Source organism: Myotis lucifugus, unplaced genomic scaffold, assembly GCF_000147115.1.
Source record: "Myotis lucifugus unplaced genomic scaffold, Myoluc2.0 scaffold_109, whole genome shotgun sequence".
Classification (NCBI taxonomy): domain Eukaryota; kingdom Metazoa; phylum Chordata; class Mammalia; order Chiroptera; family Vespertilionidae; genus Myotis; species Myotis lucifugus.
In genome coordinates this window covers 2,698,702-2,722,955 of record NW_005871157.1, presented here as the reverse complement: position 1 = coordinate 2,722,955, position 24,254 = coordinate 2,698,702, and the positions used below count along the sequence as shown (strand labels likewise).

Here is a 24,254-nt window from a genome sequence, read left to right as displayed (position 1 = left end):
GCATTGACCATCTCTCAGTCCCTCCCCCCGGCCTGGGAGTGGTGGAGGGTTGGGACTGGCAAGCTGGCTGACCGGCTGACCTCTTGGTCCCTGCCCCCGGCCCGCAGGCTCTGATGGATCAGTGATGGTGAACAGGGGAATCGGGGTGGGTGGTGGGAGAACCGGGCTGGCTGTCAGGCCGTTGGGATCACCAGCTTATCCCCGGCTGCTCAGGGGCTCAGGCCTGTGGAAAAGTAGGCGCTAGCGACTTCACTTCCATGCGTGTGCACCGGGCCGCTGCTGATGGAATGCACTGCCCTTTCGGGGCCGCTTTCGCCAGGGCAGATTGGTCGCGGCGTGCCCCACAGCTTCCATCAGCGCTTCAAGCAAGCCCCAGCTGTGGCGGCGGCACCCACGTGAGTGGCCCCAAGAGGGCAGCACGTTCCATCAGCAGTGGGCTGGGCACACACGCATGGAGATGAAGTCTCTAGCGCCTGCTTTTGCACAGGCCTGAGCCCCCGAGCAGCCGGGGATGAGCTGGTGAGCCCAAAGACCTGACAGCCCGGCAGTGGAGGCAATGTTCAGCCTGGGGACTGACGAATGGGCAGAAGATATCCCTGATCGAAGGAGGCTAGGCCTAGGGACCCTACCTGCACGATTTCATGCGCTGGACCTCTACTGAAATAATAATTAACTAGATGGGCTCAGTAGTAAAATGGAGATTGAGACATAAGAGTCAGTAAATTTGAAATTAGATCAGTGGAAATTATCCTATCTGTAGAATAGACAGAAAAAGCAATGAAATAAAAAGAGATAGCCTTAGGACAGGGGTGGACAAACTTTTTGACTCGAGGGCCACAATGGGTTCTTAAACTGGACCGGAGGGCCGGAACAAAAGCATGGATGGAGTGTTTGTGTGAACTAATATAAATTCAAAGTAAACATCATTACATAAAAGGGTACGGTCTTTTTTTTTTTAGTTTTATTCATTTCAAACGGGCCGTAGTTTGCCCACGGCTGCCTTAGGACGTTATGGAATCATTTTTTATTCAATGTTTGTTTCATTGAAGTCCCAAAAAGAAAAAGGATGGTACAGAAAAAAATTTTTTGAAGAAATAATGGCTAGAAACTTACCAAATTTGGTGAAAGACTTTAAATTGACAGATTTAAGAAGTACAGTGAACCTCAGACAGATAAACTTAAAGATAACCACACTCAGATCATATGCAAACTGCTAAAAAACAAAGATGAGGGGGGGAAATATTGAAAGCAACCAGAAAACAAAAACAAAAAACAACTTATTCCAGATAGGGGAACAACAGTTCTGATTTGATGAGGAAATGGGACCACGGAGAGGTTTAATATTCACCCAAGGTCTTTGTAACAGTCAGTGGCAGAGCTAGGATTCAAACCCAGGCAGTTTGGTTACAAATCCTTTGCTCTTATCCACTAATATATGCTGCTTTACTAATAGAATACTATGCATTTATTAAAAATGAAAAGATAAGGTGGAAAGTTATTGATGTGTAAAGACATTTCTGATCTATTAGTGAAAAAACAAGATACAGAACAGTACTATAGCTATTGTCCTTTTTTAAAAAGCATCGAGCCCTAGTGGGCTCAGTCCCCTCTCAGGGCACATACAAGAATCAACCAATTAATGCATAATAAATAGAACAACAAATCTCTTAATCTCTCTCTCTTTTTCTCTCTCTCACTCAAATCAATTTTTTAAAAAATCTAATGTGTAACAGTTATAGGGAGAACAGAAGACTATCGCACAAAGTTATCTGTATGGAGAAACTTTGAAAGATTTGTTATTTATTAGCTTTTTCAAAGTTTTTGAAAATGACCATATATAACTTTAAAAAGCTACAAAAGTGTGTGTCAGACTAAACTCTCATGATTTTTCTTTCTTTTTCCTTTTAATTTATAAGGAGAAAACCCAACAATTCCAGTATTATTTGATCAAGGGATGGGTGATTCCACTTTTGAGTTCCATTCTATCCTGAGTTATGGAATTCAGTCTTCGTAAGTATCTAAGTAATTAAGAGAAATTTGTAGATAGTTGTGAAAATTAGAGTAGAGAACAGTTCTTCCTTGCTTCTGTATTTTATTTTCTTTCTGTTTTATTTGTAAAATTGTTTCTTTATCCCATTTTTATCTTTTTTCTTTCTCCCTAGAATTTTATTTGTATTAATAAAATTAAGTGGTTTGAAATACTAGAGTAATATATATTAGGGTGAACTATGCCTATAATTAACTATTTTTGTCCAACAATAATGCCATTTATATTTAGTCCAGCCTACAAGAAGAGCAGAATTTAAGAGACTTCAGTTAAAGTCACATCTAACTTGCTCTGTGACTTCTGAAAAGCTCAGGTCACCTCCCCCTCCCCCAATTCATTTTTCTTGTTTATAAAATTGAGACAATGATCTCCTAACTCACCTCATAAGATTATTGGAAATATATTTATGTGAAGACACTTTGAAAAATATAATGTATCTAAATCAGGAATTATATAAAGAATATTATCTGAGGTACTTTTTTCTACTTATGATTATTTATATTATGTATCCCACTGCTACTGAAAATGGGTGTTACTTGTTATAAATGGAAGTTCAGGAAACCAGAAATTATCTCTCCAAGTACACGGTATTATCAACACCCCCCACACAGTCTTTCAACACAAAAGTACTTCTAGGTCCATTTCCCAGACACTAAAACTTATGTTTGATCCCTTTCCTCTTAATTTTATTTCTTTTCTGTTCAATCCCTTAATTTGTGCCTGGGCCCTTTTCTGCTGTGATCATTTACTGCATCTTTCATAGGAAGTGAAGCTAGTTTGTAAGATTTTTCTACTTACAGGAGACACAGTTCTGTTTTTCCCATTTTTTCTTACTGAATACATTTTCTACAGAGGCTCTAATCTCTAACTTGACAAAGGGCAACTTATTTTGTCAAAAGGGGTTAAATTGTTTGTTGCTTCAATACCTAATTAGACTTCTCAGTAGTTAGCTCCTGTGACTAAATCATTATATAAGTTTTTTCTATTTTGTTTTTAGGATAAAATACTCTAATAGCATCAAGGAAATGGTCATTCTCTTTGCCACAACAGTGTATAGAATTGGACTGAAAGTGCCTCCTGATGAAACGGATCCTCGAGTCCCCATGATGACCTGGAGCACATGTGCTTTCACTCTCCAGGCCATAGGTAAAGCCTATAAAAGAACTGGTTTGGATGTTTTATCTTATATAATAAAACCCTAATATGCAAATCGACCGAACAGCAGAAGGACTGGTCACTATGACATGCACTGACCACCAGGGGGCAGACACTCAACTCAGGAGCTGCCCCCTGGTGGTCAGTGCGCTTCCACAGGGGGAGCGCACTCAGCCAGAAGCCAGGTTCATGGCTTGCAAGCATAGCGATGGTGGTGGGAGCCTCTTCCGCCTCCACTGCAGGCAGGCAGAAAGGAGCGAGGGGTCCCCAGATTTTGAAGACCCCTGGACTCCGAGAGGGATTTCTGCCTCCCCGGTTTAGCCTTGATTCTGGGGGTGGGAGGGGTTTCAGGCTTAAGCCAGCAGGCAGACATCCCCCAAGGGGTCCCAGCTTGCAAGAGGGTCCAGCCCGGGCTGAGAGACCCCTTCCCCCATCCCCCCCCCCCCCCCCGTGCAAATTTGTGCATCGGGCCTCTAGTAAAAATAGAATTAATATTGACCAACTAAAAATTATTCCTTTTTATCCCTGATAGCCCTAAATAGTTTAACTTGTTTGAAGACTATTTCAGTACATTAGTCTGGCCTGATGCCATTTAGTCTGGGAATTTTTGTATTGATCTCTTTTTTAACTATAATAATGGTAAATAGGTAATACAAGCAAAAAATATTTGAGCCTGGCCAGCATAGCTCAGTGGTTGAGCATCAAACTATGAACCAGGAAGTCATGGTTCGATTCCCAGTCGGGATACATTGCCCAGATTGCAGGCTCGATATCCAGTGTGGAGTATACAGGAGGCAGTCAATTAATGATTCTCTCTCATCATTGATGTTTCTATCTCTCTCTCCCTCTCCCTTACTCTCTGAAGTCAATAAAAATATTTTTTTAAATGAGAAATAGTAACAATATGTTGAAGTACAATAAAATCTGACTTTTGGTGTAGGAATATAAGCATTAGGAATCAAGAATTTATATTTAGACACTAAACAAAAAAGGTCACAGTTTTGTCATAAACGAGATGAGAAATTCACTGGAGAAAGGTCTGTATCTTCATATGTGGTTCTGCAATCTAGTAATTGGACTCTATTTGATTAATATAGTGTTACATTGTTTTTACTATAGTGCTTTTCTATCCAGTGGACATAATACTGTACTTTATTCCTAGTGCATAAGCTGCTAACTAACATATCTCATTTTCTATGAGAATGAAGCGACATATACAGAATGTGTTGTCAGAGTTAAGAACATTCCAATATTGGGGAGGAAGAAAAAAGGAAATAAGTCTTCCCCACTCATAGATGTATCTGCTGCTGAGAATTGGTGGGGAAAAAAAGAGTAGCTTAGCAATAAATATGCTAGCCAACAAGGCAGAATATATTCCTGAATTCATTTTTTTGTATTTTTAACTTTATCTTTTTCCTCTTAATCTGTAATAATTCTTTTTAATACTGTCTGTAACAACAATAAACTTATTTGCATCTGCCTTATGCATTTTTCAACACAATAGATTGACTTATATGTCAACTATAATAAAAATAGGTTGCAATTATATATAAAAATTATTTATTTGAAATTTTTTGCCCAGAAGAGATGTTAAAAGGGGAAAAATGAACCAGGAAGCTTTGTTTTGCCCAAGTATTGTTTATAGATTGCTACAGGGAAATTATTATATAGTAGCAATTTATAAACAGTCTGTCTTTGGCTCTATAATATTCTCTCACTCAAAGATTTAGAAATTTTGGCATAGACTTCAACATGAAACTTTGAAACAGAGAAGTGCAAATTATCTGATCAAAAATGTAATTAGTAAAAGAACATCTGCTAGACAGAAACCAAATATTCAGGATTTATTACCTTTTTTTTTTTTACTCTTTGAGAAAACCTCTTGGGAGATGAAGGAAAACCTCTATTTGGAGCACTTCAAAATAGACAGGTATGTGTGTTCTTACAGAGTACATGTAACTCATGGTATGATCTTTTAAGGAATCTGCAATTAATATATCTCCTCAAAATTCTTTATTCATTCCTTTTTCTATAAAATTATCAGCATTCTATGTTGTTGTTTTTTAAGGAGCTACTTCAGTCTCCTAGAGCCTGAATGGCCATTGTATACTTTAAAGCTTACTCAATCTTGGTAGTTCAATGTAATTAAGAGAGATTTCAGATGATACTAGTTAATTTTTCTCCCCTTCTCTGTTTATTGCAAAATTAAAAACCTACATTTTTCCTTCTTACTAAGTTTAGTTATTAATGGTGGCTTAGCTCTAGATAAATCATCATACCGAATTCAAGAATCCTATCTAATAAAAGAGAAACATGGTAATTAGCCGTACATCTGCTACCCTTCCCATCGGCTAATCAGGGCGATATGCAAATTAACTGCCAGCCAAGATGGCGGCCGGCAGCCATGCACTGAAGAGAACAGGGAGGCTTGCTTGCTCCAGTGACTGCAGACTCCAGCGTTCCCCGCCTGACTTGCCGGCCTCTCAGCTGCAACTCTAAGCAACTATGTTGCAAATATAGAAGCTAAACAAAACCCCAGAAACCTGCGTTAGTCAGCCAGGCTTCAGCCAGCCGGACCGCAACATTGTATCAAATACAGAAGGTATGCTCTGGTTTCTCTTCAGACCGCATAAATCTTTTGCCTTTTACAAATACAGAAGGTAAACAAAGGCCAGAAACCTGCTTTCAGCAGCCGAGGACTCAGAGCTAAAGCTGGCCCAGAATAAAAAGAAAAAAAGGAGCGGTTGGGAGCTTCAGTCACCCTCCAGCCTGAAAACGGCCCTCAGCCCCTCACCCAGACTGGCCAGGCACCCCAGTGGGGACCCCCACCCTGATCCAGGACACCCTTCAGGGTAAACCAGCTGGCCCCCACCCGTGCACCAGGCCTCTATTCTATATAGTAAAAGGGTAATATGCCTCCCAGTTCTGGGATCAGCGGAGCCACGAGGCCTCCCGACACCGGGATCAGCGTGACAGGGGGCAGCGCCCAAACCCCCTGATCACCCTGCGGCTCTGTGTGTGACAGGGTGCGGGGCCACAACCTCCCTATCCACCCTGCTCTGTTCGTGACAGGGGAAGGTGCACCAACCCCCTGATCAGCCCTGCTCTGTGCCTGATAGGGGGAGCTCCCCAACCCCCTGATCACCCTGCTCTGTGCGTGACAGGGGGAGCTCCCCAACCCCCTGATCGCCCTGCGGGCTCTGTGTGTGACAGGGTGCAGCACCCTAGCCCCCTGATCGGCCCTGCTCTGTGTGGACAGGGTGCAGCGCCCCAACCCCTGATCGTCCCTGCTCTGTGGGTGATAGAGGGCAGCGCCCCAACCCCCTCCCCCCCACGGGCCCTGCTCTGTGTGTGACAGGGTAGAGCCATAACCTCCTCATCGGCCCTGCCCTGAGTGTGACAGTGGCGGCGCCCCAACCCCCTGATCCGCCCTGCTTTGTGTGTGACAGGGGGCGGTGCCCCAACTCCCCTATCGGCCCTACTCTGTGAGTGACAGGGGGGAGCTCCTCAACCCCCTGATGGGCCCTCCTCTGTGCATGACAGGGGGGAGCTCCCCAACCCCCTGATGGGCCCTGCTCTGTGCATGACAGGGGGGAGCTCCTCAACCCCCTGATCGGCCCTGCTCTGTGTGTGACAGGGTACGGAGCCCCAACCCCCCTGATGGGCCCTGCTCTGTGCATGACAGGGGGCAGCGCCCCAACCCCCTGATCCGCCCTACTCTGTGTGTGACAGGGGGCAGTGCCCCAACTCCCCTATCGGCCCTACTCTGTGAGTGACGGGGGAGCTCCTCAACCCCCTGATCGGCCCTGCTCTGTGTGTGACAGGGTACGGAGCCCCAACCCCCCTGATGGGCCCTGCTCTGTGCATGACAGGGGGCAACACCCCAACCCCCTGATCGGCCCTGCTCTGTGCGTGACGGGGTGATGCCGCAACTTCCCTATCGACCCTGCCTTGAGTGTGACAGGGGGCGGTGCCCCAACCCCCCAATCCGCTGTACCCTGAGCGTGACTAGGGGTGGCATCGCAACCTCCCGATCCGCCCTGCTCTGTGCATGACGGGGCAGCGCCCCAACTCCCCAATCGGCCCTGCTCTGAGCCCGACCAGGGGCTGCACCTAGGGATTGGGCCTGCCCTCTGCCACCCGGGAGCAGGCCTAAGCCAGCAGGTCATTATCTCCTGAGGGGTCCCAGACTGCGAGAGGGCACAGGCCGGGCTGAGGGACCCCCCCTCCCCCCCGGGCCTCTAGTAATAATAATAAAAGAATAAAACTAAGCCATGGCTCCTTGATGGGCATATCCTGACACTACAGGACTGTACTCCTGCCTCAGACCTAAGCCTCATTACATGCCCTGAAAATGGTACTTAGGAAATGTGCTCAGTAGTTCCGTAAACACAGAATGGGCAACCAAGGACTTCCTAGACCACTTCCTTCCTAACCATTACCCTCTTATTCTGACAGCTGGCACAGGGGACTTACAGTCCACAGTAGGCTTCCCTTTAGTTCTCTTCCTTCTGTTTGGGAAATAGAAGCACTGCTCCCTGAATTCACTGGTTTCCTGCCATCATTTTGTAATTTCTATTAACATATTTATTTGTATGGGTCTCAATAGAATAAATTGGATCAAGCATTTAAGAAATTGACTCTGGAGAAAATGAATACTTAAATGAAAATTGAAATGATTATAGCTTTAATACCTCTTTGTCATGGGAAATTGATTAAAAATTTGGGAAGGTCATAAAATTTTATAGAAGTATTAAAAATATTGTAATTTATTTGTAAGAATGTACAATGTATAATAAGTCTGCAACTAATTATTTTTACAGTGAATGACTTAGGTCTATTATCTTCCCTTATCTTTTTATCTTCCCCTTTCTTACAACTTAGCATAATGGTCTGAAAGCATTAATGCAGTTTGCCATTGCACAGAGGAGTACCTGTCCTCAAGTCCTGATACAGAAACTTCTGATTCGTCTCCTCTCAGGTAGAGTCTTCTCTGAATTATTACTATGTTATTATTTACATTTCTTTTTCATCACATGGCTGGCAGTGTATTTGTTAAGAAACAACATACTGCACTCATTTTGAACACGCAAAAACAAAAAATAAAATAAAAACATACAGCCCTAGCCAGTTTGCCTCAGTGGATAGAGCATTGGCCTGTGGACTGAAGGGTCCCAAGTTCGATTCCAGTCAAGGGCACATGCCAGGGTTTCAGGCTCGATCCCCAGTAGGGGCCATGCAGGAGGCAGCAGATCAATGATTCTCTCTCATCGATGTTTCTATCACTCTCTCCCTCCCCTTTCTCTCTGAAGTCAATAAAAATAAAAAAGACCTCTTGCTATGTTGAACAATTTGTCCTGTTTGCATAGTTTTGTTTTGTTTTTTAATTTCTTGGTATCTCTTTTCATTTCAGTCATAATTTGAATACCTTGTTTTACTAGCACTTCCAAATAATCTCCCAGCTTTTTTATTTATTTTTTTAAAATATATTTTTATTGATTTCAGAAAGGAAGGGAGGAGAGAGAGAGAGAGAGAAACATCAATGATGAGAGAGACTCATTGATCAGCTGCCTCCCGTACACCCCTTACTGGAGATCGAGCTCACAACCCGGTATGTGCCTTTGACTGGAATCGAACCTGGGACCCTTCAGTCCACAGGCGGATGCTATGTCCACTGAGCCAGATCGGCTAGGGCATCTCCCTGCTTTTGCACTTATCACACATTATGGGATTTATGATTTTTAAAATACCTCAAAATATGGCAGAAAAGATGATAGAATTCAGGACAAGAGATTAGAGTTATTAAAATGTCTTGAGAACAAAGAAGTTTATAACACAGAAGAAAATAAGATAGTGTCATGGACATGTTAACTGATATATCAGAAATATTACTGAAAATTTTTCATATGAGGAAATAAGAACTAGAAACAAGTGACTTGTCAAGAACAAAGAGCTAGTTAATGACAACATCCTGTGATCACTTTAGTTTGTTTTATAAAGCCAATATTAATAACATTTATCAAATGGTTAGTATATGCCAGACTTCGGAAAAGTGCTTTAAATGCATATGCTAATGAGCCTACTAACAATCTTGTGTATACTGTAGACTTAGATAAGTTAAGTCACTTGCCTATGACAAATAATCATAACCACTATTGGAACCCGTTTTTTACTCAAAAACCTATGCTCCTAATTAATTTTAATGCTTTTTGTTCAGACTCTTGAATTTGGGGTTAAGAAATTAACCTAGTCTGGAAAGAGTCTTCTTGCCTTCATTTGAAAAAGTTACAGCTTTATTGAAATACAATTAATTTTCTCATTTTTATATATAGACAACCCTTACTGTTGTTTTAAATTCTTGATTTACTTCCTTCTTACTTATTCCCTCACTTGTAAATTTAGAGACTGACTAAATTAGAAAGTCAATAGCTTTTGAGCTATCTGCATTTCCTCCCAGTCATCAATCCATATTAACCATTATTTTGTTTAGGAGGCTCTTCTCCATCCTCATTTCACTTACACAGCTTTGCATGCTCTCCCTGCTTCCAACCCCAAATTTATTCACTTATTTATCACAGAACATTTAGAAATTTTTAATTAGGGGGTGAAAGTAGAGAACATTGTATAAAAGTAATTCTTTTTATTCAGCAAATTTTATTGAACAATCTCTATTTCAGTTATCCTAGTTTCTTTACCTGTGCCTCCTATATTCTATCTTCTAACCCTTAGATTTATTCAAGGCCTTCCAGGAGCCTTTTCTCAGTTTAGTTTATATTTAATTATGATTCCCATATCTTAAAGTTATAATGTACCAGTTTATCAGATTCTTCATTCTATAATCCAATTATATTTTTGTTTTAGATGTTTATATTTTGCATTATATTTAACTACATTGCTGTCTTACTGACTGACTTATAATTATTTCTTTATTTTAGTTGTCCTTCCTAACCTAAAATCAGAAGATACACCTTGCCTTCTATCTATAGATCTATTTCATGTTTTGGTAAGAGTTTAATGAAATTTTATTAAAAGTCACTCAAGTTTATAATTTCATGTGTTCTAATTCAAATCTATGCTCTTTGTTCAAGATTATAAGCTTTTGGTACTCAAACTATGAAGTTGTCTCTTTTGTCTGTTGTGTTTACAAATAGATACAGATTTGACTGAGACCATCAAAACCACTGTAAAAATGAAAGCACATTTACTCTTTACTTTGTAATAGGTCTTGTCATGGTTGATTATAATTATACAAGCAAACTTTTTTCTAATATATAATGCTTTCCTTCTCCCCCTTTTTCTTAACTTATGTACATTATAAGCAGTGAATGACAGCTTTAGCTATCTTAAAATTGTTAGTTATTTGGTGATAGGAACTGGCCAGGGACACAGCTAGGCTTCCCCCAAACACATGGATGTCTGGCAACTGTTTTGTGAGTTGCTTGAAGAACTTTTCCATTCCTGTGATGATCTAATTCCTTTGAAACACATTCTCTAGGGAAAGGAGTGGTGAGATTGGGAGCATGGAATTTGTGTTAGCCAGTGTTCTCATCCCTCATTTTGCAGGCCTCTGCCTAGTGGTTGTCAACCCTGTCTTGAATCTCTTGGGAGAACTTTGAAAAGAATGCTAGTAAACAGAACCCTAAACCCTGAGATTTTGATTAGGTTGGGCTGGAGTGGAACCTGTGTATCAGTGTTATTTTAAGAGCTTTTGAGCTATCTGCTCAAAAATCCTCACTTATTGAATCTTCTGAACCTCACAGAGTTGAGACCACTGCCTAGAACTAGAATAAGCAGACTCAGCAAAGGAATAGCCTGTTTGATGACTTTTGTCCTCCATTTATGGTACATTATATTCTAAGATATTCTCTTGAATAATTAGGAAAATTATGATAGTTATTTATAAAAAAAAACGTACAAACACGATGTAGCATCTGGTGCCCTTTACAGTTATGAGATTAATTTGTGTTGGTCTTTGTTGTTACTCATGTTGATGTCCTTTTTCTCTTATAGGTAGGTGCTGTGTTAGCATTCCCATCCTTGTATTGGGATGACACTGTTGATCTACAGCCTTCATCAATTAGTTCTTCTTATAACCACCTTTATCTCTTTCATTTGATCACCATGGCACACATACTTCAGATACTTCTTACCATAGACACAGGTAACTACATTGCTATCTTACTTACTGACAAATTCCCATTATTTAACTATAAATAACATTTGCCCATGATTTATTGGCAAAATTAATTGTACTGTGGTTAATCACATATTGCTAAGTTCTGTATTTTGTCTGATGTTGAAGGATCATTCATTTGTTCTTTATGGATGCTCTTTATATATCATTACAAATTATTATATAATAATAAATATTTATTAAATATCCATGTTTAGCTAGGCTGTGGTTTTGCTCTTTTTGTTTCTCTGGGTAATATACTGATAAAGTTTACAAAATAGTTTTAATATCAGAATCAACTATTTAGATTGAGAACATGGGAAAAATCTTCACTTGAAAAGACATTATTTATTATCCTGGAACCATGAAATTGAGGTGTAATTTGTAAATGGAATAGCCAGTTTATAGATTTATCTTTCAGAATTCTTTTTCAGGCCTTCCCCTTGCTCAGATTCAAGAAGACAGTGAAGAGGCTCATTCTGCATCTTCTTTTATGGCAGAAGTTTCTCAATATACAAGTGGGTGAGTAGCAGCAGTCCATTAGTATAATCTATCTTAGTATTTTTTTTTTCTTTATTGACTTCAGAGAAGAAGGGAGAAGGAGAGAGAGATAGAAACATCAGTGATGAGAGAGAATCATTGATCGGCTGCCTCCTGCACACCCCCTACTGGTGATTGAGCCTGCAACCCAGGCATGTGCCCTTTGCCGGAATCGAACCTGGGACCCTTCAGTCCACAGTCTGATGCTTTATCCACTGAGCCAAGCCGGCTAGGGCTATCTTAGTATTGTTTTAATAATTCCACGTCTTTGTTCAGTTGTTTGACAGTATAACTTTTGAATCATTTTAATTTTAAAAACGAACAGAGGGCTTTGGAATAATAGCTAGCCATTTAATAGTATTTGTTTCTCAGACTGAAAGAAGTTTTGGCACATGTTTACTCTTGTAAATATTATGGAAATATAGGCAAAGTTTGATAGAATTTTTTTAGGTGGCAGCAGTTAGTTTAAATAAATGTAGAAAAATAGAAAATAGGTTGGTAAGTGTTCAATAACCACAGAAAAATTTAACAGAAAGTACAGTGTTCCCCATATATTCCCTCTAACAATTTCTCCTATTATTAACATCTTCCTTTAGTGTGGTAAATTTGATAAACCAATATTAATACATTGTTATTAACTAAAGTCCATAGTTTACATTATATTCACTCTTTGTGTCTTACCATCACAGTATCATATAGGATAGTTTACTGTTCTACAAATTACCAGTTAATTTTAATACAGAAATCAGGAAATTATTAATTTTGTTTTAGCTCACCTAGCTACTTGGGTTCATGATAAATGTATCTGCTCTATATTTCATTATAAGGATTAGGAAAAAGAAGAAAGTAGTTCTTTGTCTTAAAAATATACATGGTAAAGGATGTAGGATTTGTAATTTCCTTTTTTTAATTTTAATTCTATTAAATTTATTGGGGTGACATTCATTGGTTAATAGGGTCATATAGGTTTCAAGTGTACATTTCTTTGATATATGATCTGTATATTGCATTGTGTGCCAATCTTCCAAAGTCCAATCATATTCCTTCACCATATATTTGGCCCACTTTATCCTTTACTACCCTCCCACCTCCTTCCCTCTGGTAACCACCATAGCATTGTCTGTCTGTGTCTATGAGTTTCAGTTTTATATCCCATATATGAGTGAAATCTTATAGTTCTTAGTCTTTTCTATTGACTTATTTTGCTTAGCATAATATTCTCAAGTTCCATGCATGTTGTCACAAATGGCAGTATTTCATCTTTTCCTATGGCTAAGTAACATTTCATAGTATATATGTACCATATCTTCTTTATCCAATCCTCTAAAAAAGGATGCTTTGGTTGTCCCCATTTCTTGGCCACCATGAATAATGCTGCAATGAAGATAGGGGTGCATAAGTCTTTGCAAATAAATTATTTGGAGTTTTTTTTAGATAGATACTCAGAAAAGGGATTGCTGTGTCATATGGTAACTCTATTTTTAATTTTATAAGGAATTGCCATACTGATTTCCATAGTACTAGTACTAGTTTACATTCCCACCAGCAGTGAATGAGGGTTCCTTTTTCTCCACAACCTCTCCAACACTTGTTATTACATGTCTTATTGATAATAGCCATTCTAACAGGTGTGAGGTAGTATCTCATTGTAGTTTTGATTTGCATTTCCCTAATAGCTAGTGAAGTTGAACATCTTTTCATATATCTGATGGCCAATTATACGTCTTCTTGGGAGAGGTATCTGTTCAGGTCCTCTGCTCATTTTTTAATTGAATTTTTTGTTTAGTGTGGAGTTGTATGAGTTTTTTATATGTTTTTATTAACCCCTTGTCAGAACTGTTGTTTGCAAATATCATCTCCCATTCAGTTGGTTGCCTTTTTGTTTTGTTGCCAGTTTCTTTTGCTGTGCAGAAGCTTTTTAGATATAGTCCCATTCATTTATTTTTGCCTTTACTTCCCTTGCCTTTGGGGTCAAATTCATAAAATGTTCTCTGTGACCCAGATCAATAAGTTTAGTACGTACCTATGTTTTCTTCTATGTACTTTATATTTCAGATCTTATATTTAGGTCTTTATAATTAATTAATTTTGAATTAATTTTTGTACAAGGGGACAAATTGTTATCTAGTTTCATTTTCTTGCATGTGGCTTTACAATTCTCCCAGCACCGTTTATTGAAGAGGCTTTTTTCTCCATTGTGTGTTTTTAGCTCCTTTGTTAAAAAGTATTTGCCTATGCCCTAACTGGTTTGGGTCAGCGGATAGACCGTCGGCCTGCAGACCAAAGGGTCCCGGGTTCAATTCCAGTCAAGGGCACGTACTCGGTTGCAGGCTCCTGGCCCTGGTCCAGGGCATGCCAGAGGCAACCAATTGATGTGTCTCTCTGACATCAGTGTTTCTCTCTGTCTCTCTTTCTCCCTTCCACTTTCTCTAAAAATCAAAGGAAAAATATCCTCAGGTGAGGATTTAAAAAAAAAAACAAAAAAAACGTATTTTCCCATATACCTGCAGTTTTATTTCTGGGCTCTCAATTTTTTAGTAATATGTTGTTTAATCTCCACAAATTTGTAGGCTTCTTTACTTCCTTTTTGCAGTTGATTTCTAATTTTAAAGTATTGTGGTCTGAGAATATGCTTGGTATAATTTCAATCATCTTGAATTTGCTGAGCCTAGTTTTGTGGCCCAACATATGGTCTATCCTTGAGAATGTTCATGTGCACTAGAGAAGAATGTATTATCTGATGTCCTTGGATGCAAGACTATGTAAATGTCAATTATGTCCATTTGGTCTAATTTAAGGACATTTCTTTGTCGATTTTCTGTTTGGGTGATCTGTCTAGAGCTGTCAATGAAGTATTAAGTTCCCCAACTTTGATTGTGTTTTGGTCTATTTCTCCCTTTAATTCTATGAGTAGTTGCTTTATATATTTTGGTGCTCCCTGATTGGGTGCATATATACAGCCACGGTGGCTCAGTGGTTAAGTGTTGACCTATGAACCAGGAGATCACGGTTCAATTCCCAGTCCCATTGGGGGACCAGGAACACATCAATAATTACCCTAAATGTAAATGGACTGAATTTACCAAAAAAGAGGCACAGAGTAGCAGAGTGGATCAGCAAACAAAACCCACCATATGCTGCCTTCAGAAGACACATCTAAGCTGCAAAGATGAATCTAGATTCAAATTGAAAGGGTGGAAAATGATTCTTTAGCAAATAACATACACAGAAAAGCAGGTTTAGCCATACTTATATCTAATGAAATAGATTTCAAGATAATAAAGGTAATGAGACAAAGTTGAACATTTTATAATGATAATGGGGACACTATATCAAGAAGACATACTTCTTTTTTAAAAAAAAATTTTTTTTATTGATTTCCGAGAGGAAGGAAGAGGGAGAGAGAGATAGAAACAACAGTGATGAGAGAGAATCATTGATCAGCTGCCTCCTGCATGCCCCCCTCTGGGGATTGAGTTTGCAACTCGGACATGTGCCCTGACCAGGAATTGAACCTTGACCTCCTGGTTCATAGGTCATTGCTCAACTACTGAGCCACACTAGCTGGACTGTGACCTTTTGTTCTTTGTTTCCGGTAGAAAAACCTCCCTTGAGTATTTCTTGCAATATAGGTCTTCTGGCAATGAATTCCCTCAGCTTCTGTATGTCTGGAAAAGTGTTTATTTTTCCTTCATATTTAAAGGATAAGTTTTCTGGATATATTATTATTGGTGGGTAATATTTCTCTTTCAGTAGTTTGAATATTTGGTTCCACTCTTTTTTGGCTTGCTGAGGAGTCCAATGATAACCTAGTGGGCTTTCCTTTATAGGTTACTTTCTTTTCCCTGGCTGCCTTGAAAATTCTTTCTTTGTCATTAATTTTTAAGTTTTAATACAATGTGACTTGGAGAAGGCCTCTTTGAATTGAGGTAACTAGGTATTTGGTTTACTGCTTGGAAGTGAGGATCTAGTTCTTTTCATAGGTTTGATAAATTCTCATCAACTATTTGTTTGAATAGGCTCTCTTCCATTTCTCCCTCTCTTTCCCGTATGCCTATTATTCTTATACTAGAGGCCCAGTGCACGAATTCATGCACGGGTGGGGTTCCTCAGCCTGGCCAGCAATCAAGGCCTATGGGGGCTGGCCGGGGGGAGGGACTGTGGGAGGTTGGCCGGCTGAGGGGGAGGGGCCACAGGAGGTTGTCTGTGGGAGCACACTGACCACCAGGGGGCAGCTCCTGTGTTTAGTGTCAGCCCCCTGGTGGTCAGTGCGTGTCATAGCTACTGGTCAACCGGTTGTTCGGTTGTAACGGTTGCTTAGGCTTTTAAATATATAGAGTCAGATAGTTCTTGTAGAGGTCTTTTTTTCTTTTTCTTTATGCTCACGTCAGTCTCTTTCTTTCCGTCATTTCTAGATTTCTATATCATAGATTCTTTCCTCTGTTTGGTTTGCTCTATTTTCTGTGCTCGCTAGTTTATTCTTTTTTTTTTTAACATATATTTTATTGATTTCAGAGAGGAAGGGAGAGGGAGAGAAAGAGAGAAACAGCAATGATGAGAGAGAATCACTGATCGACTGCCTCCAGTACACTCCCCACTGGGGATCAAGCCCACAACCCGGGCATATGCCCTTGACCAGAATTGAACTTGGGACCCTTCAGTCCACAGGCCGACGCTCTATCCACTGAGCCAAACCAACTAGGGCACTAGTTTATTCTTGATCTATTTTATATAATTCTTCATCTCCAGTATTTCTGTTTGGTTCTTTTTTAAAGTTTCAGTCTCTTTGGTAAAGTACTGGTTTTGTTCATTAAGTTGTTTTCTAAATTGTCTGCTGTATTTTTTTTACATCTCAATGAGTATTTTCAGAACTGCAATCTTGAATTTTCTGTCACTTATGTCACAGGTTTCTGTGTCTTTAAGTGTGTTTTCTGAAGATTTTTCATTTTCTATCTGCCTCACTACCTTGGTTATTCATGGTATTTGATGGGTTCCTTCCTGTCTAGACATTTATGTGTGAGTGGCACTTCAAGATTCATATAAAGAGGTCTTTCTACTCTTTTCCAGTTGGTGGCGCTGAATCACTAGTTTTTTTTATTAGCTCTGTGAAACCACAGTGTCAACCCACCACCACTGTCTCTGGCTGCTGTGTAGCTGCAATGCATTGGGCCTCCACAGGGTTCCCCTTGTTCCCCCTCCCCGGGACCGGTCACAGAGTGCACCTTTCACTCAGAAAAAAATGGGATTACTTTGTAGTGCTAGTTCTCCGGCTCACAGATAATGTGCTATGCAACCCAATACCAAGAGCAGAGGGAGGCATGCTCTGGGACAGCGGTTGCCAACTGGTGGTCTGCGGACCACTGGTGGTCCGTGAGGTCTGAAAGGTTGGCGACCACTGCTCGGGGAGACTAAGGAAAGGTGGCCAAACTCCGTGGCTTTGTTTCTCCATCTGAAATGCCAACCGCTTGATAATCATGGCCATACTACCATGTACTGTATGTGTCTTTGCTTAGGTCTCTCAGCTCAGCTGCAGCTTGTATTGCTCACTCCTGCCCACTAAGTCTCCTCCTGGCTGAAAGGAATGTCAGCCACCACTGGATTCCTCCCCTCTTCAACAGAGCCCCGCTGTGAGCATGCCTGGCTCGTTTCAGCCCCTCTCCCTTTTGCCTTCCCCTTTTGCTCTACTTGTCCACATCTTTAGATGATCCACACCTGTGGATCTCTCAGGTGTATTTGTGCATTGAGCATGGAATCATTTGTTGAGATAGCTGTTCAAGTTGTTGAAATTTCAAGGGAAGAGACCAAAGGGAATCTCTTACGCTACCATTCCTCTGACGTCACCTGTGGTTTTCTTTAGGAAATTATTAGATGTATAGACTGAAGCTTTAGCTAGTTAAATATTTTGTTTTAAATGTTTAAAAATTAAATGGATAAAAATTATTTAAATGCTTAGCTATGTTTTTGAAAGAGGGTCTGTTTAAAATCTAGAGTTTTAAGCTCATCAGTATTCTGTTCTGTTCTGAAATTATTGCCTCTTAGCTGTGTTGCCTGTGATATTCCTGGCTGGTATTTGTGGGTCTCGCTGAAGAATGGCATCATGCCTTACCTTCGTTGTGCTGCATTGTTTTTCCACTATTTACTTCGAGTAACTCCACCTGAAGACCTGTTTACCAGTAAGTAGAAAAATGAAATCATAGTAGTAAATGAGAGGCTAGTTTTTCTTACTTTCAGCCTCAAGAATACAAAGGGAGAGCATAAAAAAACTTCCTAATTCTAGTATTCCCCACCTCACTCATCAGTTTTCACTCTGAACATGTGTGTCCCTGCCCTGGTGTTAGGTTAAAGGTCAGACCGAAAACCAGATTAGCCTCACAATCTACAAAATCTACTCATGGGTCCTTTCTATGTATAGTTAATGTGTTTGAGTTTATAAAATGCCTGCATGCAGAATATAACTGATAGGATGGGATATATAAGAAATTGGAAAATTGGTTGCTCTTAGGGAAGAGAAATGTTTGGCTAGGTAGGAGGAAAACTTTACTGTACACTCAGTTGTTTAAATTTTGAACATATGTCTATTTTATAAAAGAATTAAAATGCTCCTGGGAAAGGTCTCCAGTATTAAACCAAGGCCATGTATATTTAACAGAGGCATTTTCTCCTTAACTTGCCTTAAATCTAGATCAAAGTCAAGAAGGCTTCTGTGTGGATTTGTATAGGTAAAAATCAGAGCACTTGTATGATTTTGGTAGAGTCACCAAAATTGCGTGTAGATTCTTCCTTTCATCCTTTGAGATTAAACTGACCAGGTCCACTTTACTGGCTATCAGTTTCTTAGTTTTGAACTCAGTTTAGTAGGATTTATTGAATCTAGGTTTGTCCTGATTCTATGTAAAATAGGTTGCTACTTTTCAAGTACTTACCATTATAGATCTGTTGTTTGCAGTTTTAAAAAATCATGTATTAATTTATCTAATCTAGTCAGTGTTGTAATATGGTAAAGTTCTTTCTTTTATTGGGGTTAGACCAAATATAAATAGACAGATAAACTTGTCAAATGGTGATAAGTACTGCAAAGGAAAATAATAATGGGAGGGTTTTCTGTGAGGAGACATTGAGCAAAGAGACATTGAAAAAACAGAGCTGCGCCGAAACCGGTTTGGCTCAGTGGATAGAGCGTCGGCCTGCGGACTGAAGGGTCCCAGGTTCGATTCCGGTCAAGGGCATGTACCTGGGTTGCGGGCACATCCCCAGTAGGAGATGTGCAGGAGGCGGCTGATCGATGTTTCTCTCTCATCGATGTTTCTAACTCTCTATCTCTCTCCCTTCCTCTCTGTAAAAAATCAATAAAATATATTTAAAAAAAAAAAAAAAAAGAAAAAACAGAGCTGGGTTGAACTGACAGAGAGTTGAAGAAAGAGTTTTCCTAAGCAGAAGAAGTAATAAATGCAAATGCTTTTCTTGACAAAGAATAATAAAAAGAAGAGTGTGGCTGAAGCACAATGAGCAAGGGGAGGGTGATAGAGATGAGGTCTAAGAGGCATCCAGGGGCAGGTCATGTAGGGTCTGTATGCCACAATAAGGACTTTGTATTTCATATCATGTGGTGGTTTAACATTAGAGACATCTGATCAGGAGAATGACTTCATCAGATTTGTGTTTTAAAAGGATCGCTTTTATGGAGTTTTATAGAGTACAAAATACACTCTGTATAGAGAGCGTATAGAAATGCACATAAACAATGAAAAACCTCTATTAACAGGTTGACCTGAAAAGAATAATGTGCTTATTAAATGTATTTTTATTCTCTTGCAGATTCTACAGAAGGAGAGTACAGTGCACTCTGTACCTATCTATCTTTACCCACAAATTTGTTCCTACTTTTCCAGGAATATTGGCATACTGTAAAACCCTTCCTCCAGAGGTACTATGGGGACAAAATATCATTGTTGAGTTATTATACAGTTTAGGAAAGATAAAATTACTTGCTAGCTTTTAAATTGATTAGCATTGATTGAAGATGGCAAAAATATAGGTGATTCCTAATTTACCCACTAAAGGAATTGGGGTAAGACTAAGAGCCATGGGCAGCTGGAATTTCTACTTGTTCCACCATGTACTTTCTACTTGTTCCACCAAGTACCATTCACTGTACTTATTTTCTCCAGAGCTACTGTCTCATCATCGCAGTTTTAAACTGGGGTGGAAGGAGTGTCAGTAAAAACCATGTTGCCAGTAGCCATAAAGTCACAATTAAGTATCAAAAGAACCCCATTTGGGGGCTATATCCAAAACAGTTGGTAGATAAAAAATGTATCAGTTACATTTCCCTGAGAGAAGTGTGTCTTGCTTTCAGAAAAGCTTTTTTCTACCCCATTACTTATTGGTCTTCCTGATCACTCTTTACCCTCCTAACCTGCAATCTCCTTACTTTTGTCTTTGCTGCCACCATTTTCAGTCATTTTCCACTGTGTTACTCTTACCTCCATGACTTCCTTACAGTGGTTCTCAACCTTCCTAATGCCGCGCCCCTTTAATACAGTTCCTCATGTTGTGGTGACCCCAACCATAAAATGATTTTCCTTGCTACTTCATAACTGTAATTTTGCTACTGTTATGAATCGTAATGTAAATATCTGATATGCAGGATGTATATTCATTGTTCGCAACCCACGGGTTGAGTTAAAGGTAATGATTACCTTTAACTGTCTGCCTTTTTCTTTAATCAATGTGTTTTGCCCTTCCATGTCCCTGTCAGGATTTGTGTGAATGTCTGCCTGTCTTTTGTCATCTTTTTCTGTGCTTTCATCTCGTTAGGTTCTTTTCTGTGTTTACTCATTTTTCATGAGGTATTCAGTGTGTTAAAAATGAATCAAAATGGGGAAAAAAATCAGTATCATGCTTTGTGTTGATTATAATAATCACAGTAGGTTATACTAATTTTACTTTTATATTCTTGGAATTGATACATTTTGAATTTGCTAATTCTAGGATAGTCAAATGATAAAAACTTAAACTTTGAAACAAAAAGTCCTGCCCTTTGTACCATTCCTGACCCTGCTTGCTTCAAAGCCCTTTCTCATCCTATGCTCTGTAGTGCAGGAGACTGACCCCTGCAGGTTTTTCCAGTCTCCCTTCCTTGTCAATTGGCTTCTGCCTGCGTTTAGCCAGTGGGAGACACTGACAAGATATTAGAAGCCAGGAGTATGAGAAAAGCCTGAGTCCTTAGACTGCCTCTCTCTGCCTGGTGGGGCATCTCTGGCAGTGGCTGTAGCTCTTCTCTTGCTCCAGTTCCCACCAGACAAGGCTGCTGTGGTTCCAGAATCCACTGGTGACCCTAGCCCCGGGGCTTCAGTAATACATTATTTTCTTTTCTTCTTCCAGCCTAGGAGGGGTGGGAGCTTCCTGTTATTGGCTAATCTTTGGGTTGCCTTGTTTTTTTTGTTTTTTGTTTTTTGTTTTGTCTCCTGGTTGGCTCTTCAGCCCTTCTATTATCTTTTATTACCAATTGCTGGGATTAAAGTCCCTCTTGCTAAAGTACTCAGAATGGTTTTTGTTTTCCTACTAGAACCTTGATTGATAAACAATTTAAAAAAGAAATTAATCAAAAGAGGGGAACAATAAATAGGGAGATATAAAAAAAGTAGGGGAGAGAGGGGACAAGATATAAAATAAAAAGTCTAAAAGAAGGAATTTGGAAAGAAGAAACAGAAAGATTTGGAAAGAATGACTCAATGGTGACTATTGTACTAAAGTTTTGATGACCTATTTGCTTTTTCTCTTTGCTCCTCATATAGGTGGTGTGCAGATCCTGCCTTACTGAACTGCTTGAAGCAAAAAAGCACCATAGTCAGGTTGGTTTTGTTTTTTAGTCCTTTTCTCCCCATCTACAAGTTATATTTCCAAAGCTAGTTGATTTGTTGAGCTTTCTAGTCTGTCTTCATTCTCACTAAGTATCTGGTTTCCTACATTTCTTTTAGGTCTTTGCCAGAAGTCAGATTCTTCCTACATTTGTTTTTCACTTGGACTGACTGGCATTTTCCCAAATAGTTTGATGCCCACCAGCTCCTCTTCCTTAAGCTAGTGCAAGTCCATTAAAAGGCAGAGGTGCCCTGGCTGGTGTTGCTCAGTCGATAGAGTATCGCATCTGCCCGCACATCAAAGGGTCTCGGGTTTGATTCCCAGTCAAGGGCACATACCTGGGTTACAGGTTCGATTACCCCCAGGTCGGGCACGCGTGGGAGGCAACCAATCAGTGTGTCTCTCTCATTTGTGTGAACGTCTGCCTGAACGACCCCCCACCCGCCCTCGCCTTCCCTTCCCCTCTCTCAAAAAAATCAATGGAAAAAATATCCTCGGTGAGGATTAACAACAAGAAAAAAAGGCAAAGGAAGGGAATGGCATCTTGGAGCCATCAGATGGTAGTGACAGTATTCCTATAAATTACTTTTTTTCCTTTGAGAATACAGTAATATATAAAGATATAAATAGAACTGTTTTCTCTCTTTTCCCTTCCTACCTATATGGTTTTAGATTACCCAACAAAACTTTTTTTTTTAGTATTTCTTAATTGTTTAGTTATCAAGAGAAATTATTCCTTAGCTCAGATATTCATGTTTCATAGTTCAGGAACGCAGATCAGTGACAAACTTCCATGGAATTCAACCCAAAGAAGTTTTTTACATTCCAAGATCATCACTTTGTCCTCTGAAAGATACCAGCCTTCCTCATCTCCTCAAAATCTTTCATGGCATCAGAATTTCTATGGAAATCTGCATATGCCTTCTTTCTTGGTTCAGCCACACCAAACTTATAGAAAGCTGATTCCAACAATATGAAATCTCAGATGCGTGGCCTTCTGTTATGGATTGCAAGGATGGGTCCTTCTGGCCATGAATCTGAGGTTTTTTCAAAGTACTGGAAGATGTGGAGTTATATTCTCAACACTAGTGTCCTTCTGATGGAGAACTGGACAATGCTTCAGCCCAATAAAACTTCTTTAGCCCTCCTCTCTCCCTCAAGTTATGATTCCATCAAAATTCAATTCTTCCTCAAGGACTAATTCAAATATCCCCTTCTCCAAAAAGCCTATCCTAATATATCGTCTAATGTCTGTTGACATGCGTGTGCATGTGTACCTGCCAGTACACTACATCACTAGCAGTAAACTCAACAAGGGCCAAAACTGCACGCTTATCTTCTGTGTATCCCCTCCAGGGCCTGGCTTATATTATGTACAGTGTCTAATTTTTATTTAAATTGAGTTGCATCAATAAGCAAGCAGAAGAGTTGAAACCCACCCGCTCAGCCTTAAATACTAACACCAGTACCATTTTTCTATGACTAAAGCAAACACTGAGATAATGTACATTTGCCACTTTCTTTTTACATCTTTTCTCACCCTTTGAACTCTTTCACCTTCCTTGTAAATGTGCACATGCTATCCATTTATTTTTTATGTATGATGGCTGGTAATTTAACCTACTTTAACCCAGCTTTACTGATTTAGAGATAACAGATCCAGCTCCTGTGCTCAGATGCAGTAGTATTCGCATCACCAAGAAAAGAAAGATCTTAAAAGTAGAAAAAAGTTTAGAAGATGAGTACATACATATTTTAGGACTAGTTAATCTCATACCATTTTTCCTTTGTTCTAATTCATTGTGTACCTTTTAGACATCTGCTACTTCCCCAGCATGATACTAAATACTCTGGGAGAGTTAAAAGACATAACACATAGAGTTTTGTAATGTGTAGTTTATAATCGAATTATATACATAAATTCAAGACATAAGTAAGATAAAATATAATACAGGGGCCCTAGCCAGTTTGGCTTAGTGGATGGAGCATCGGCCTGCGGACTGGACGGTCCCAGGTTCGATTCCGGTCAAGGGCATGTACCTTGGTTGCGGGCACATCCCCGGTAGGGAGTGTGCAGGAGGCGGCTGATGGATGTTTCTCTCTCATCCATGTTTCTAACTCTCTATCTCTCGCCCTTCCTCTCTGTAAAAAACCAATAAAATATATTTTAAAAATATATATATAATACAGGGGTGGGCAAAAGTATGTTTATAGATGTGAGTACGTAAAACACAGTTTATTCTTGTATTATTGTTTATTAACTAGAGACCCAATGCACGAAATTTGTGCAATAGTGGACCTTCCTTCCCCAGCTGCTGGCACCTGCTTCCCTCTGCACCCGGGACCCGGGCTTCCCTCCGGCCGCCGGCAGGCACTCGGGACTCAGGCTTCCCTCACAGCCCCGGCTTCGTCCAGAAGGTCGTCCAGTCTAATTGGCATATTATACTTTTATTATTATAGACTAGAGGCCCAATGCAT

General features: G+C 39.9%; 1 protein-coding gene across 1 annotated transcript in view; it reads left to right on the top strand.

Annotated features, from left to right (window-relative positions):
- Nucleotides 1-24,254, top strand: part of UBR1 (ubiquitin protein ligase E3 component n-recognin 1) — a 150,601-nt gene that overhangs the window by 107,113 nt on the left and 19,234 nt on the right. Inside the window, 10 exon segments of the mRNA XM_014459411.2 lie at nucleotides 1,917-2,010; nucleotides 3,045-3,193; nucleotides 5,077-5,132; nucleotides 8,087-8,183; nucleotides 10,138-10,205; nucleotides 11,213-11,363; nucleotides 11,810-11,897; nucleotides 17,955-18,088; nucleotides 19,731-19,839; nucleotides 21,713-21,769. Coding sequence (XP_014314897.1) covers nucleotides 1,917-2,010; nucleotides 3,045-3,193; nucleotides 5,077-5,132; nucleotides 8,087-8,183; nucleotides 10,138-10,205; nucleotides 11,213-11,363; nucleotides 11,810-11,897; nucleotides 17,955-18,088; nucleotides 19,731-19,839; nucleotides 21,713-21,769 — 1,003 coding nt within the window.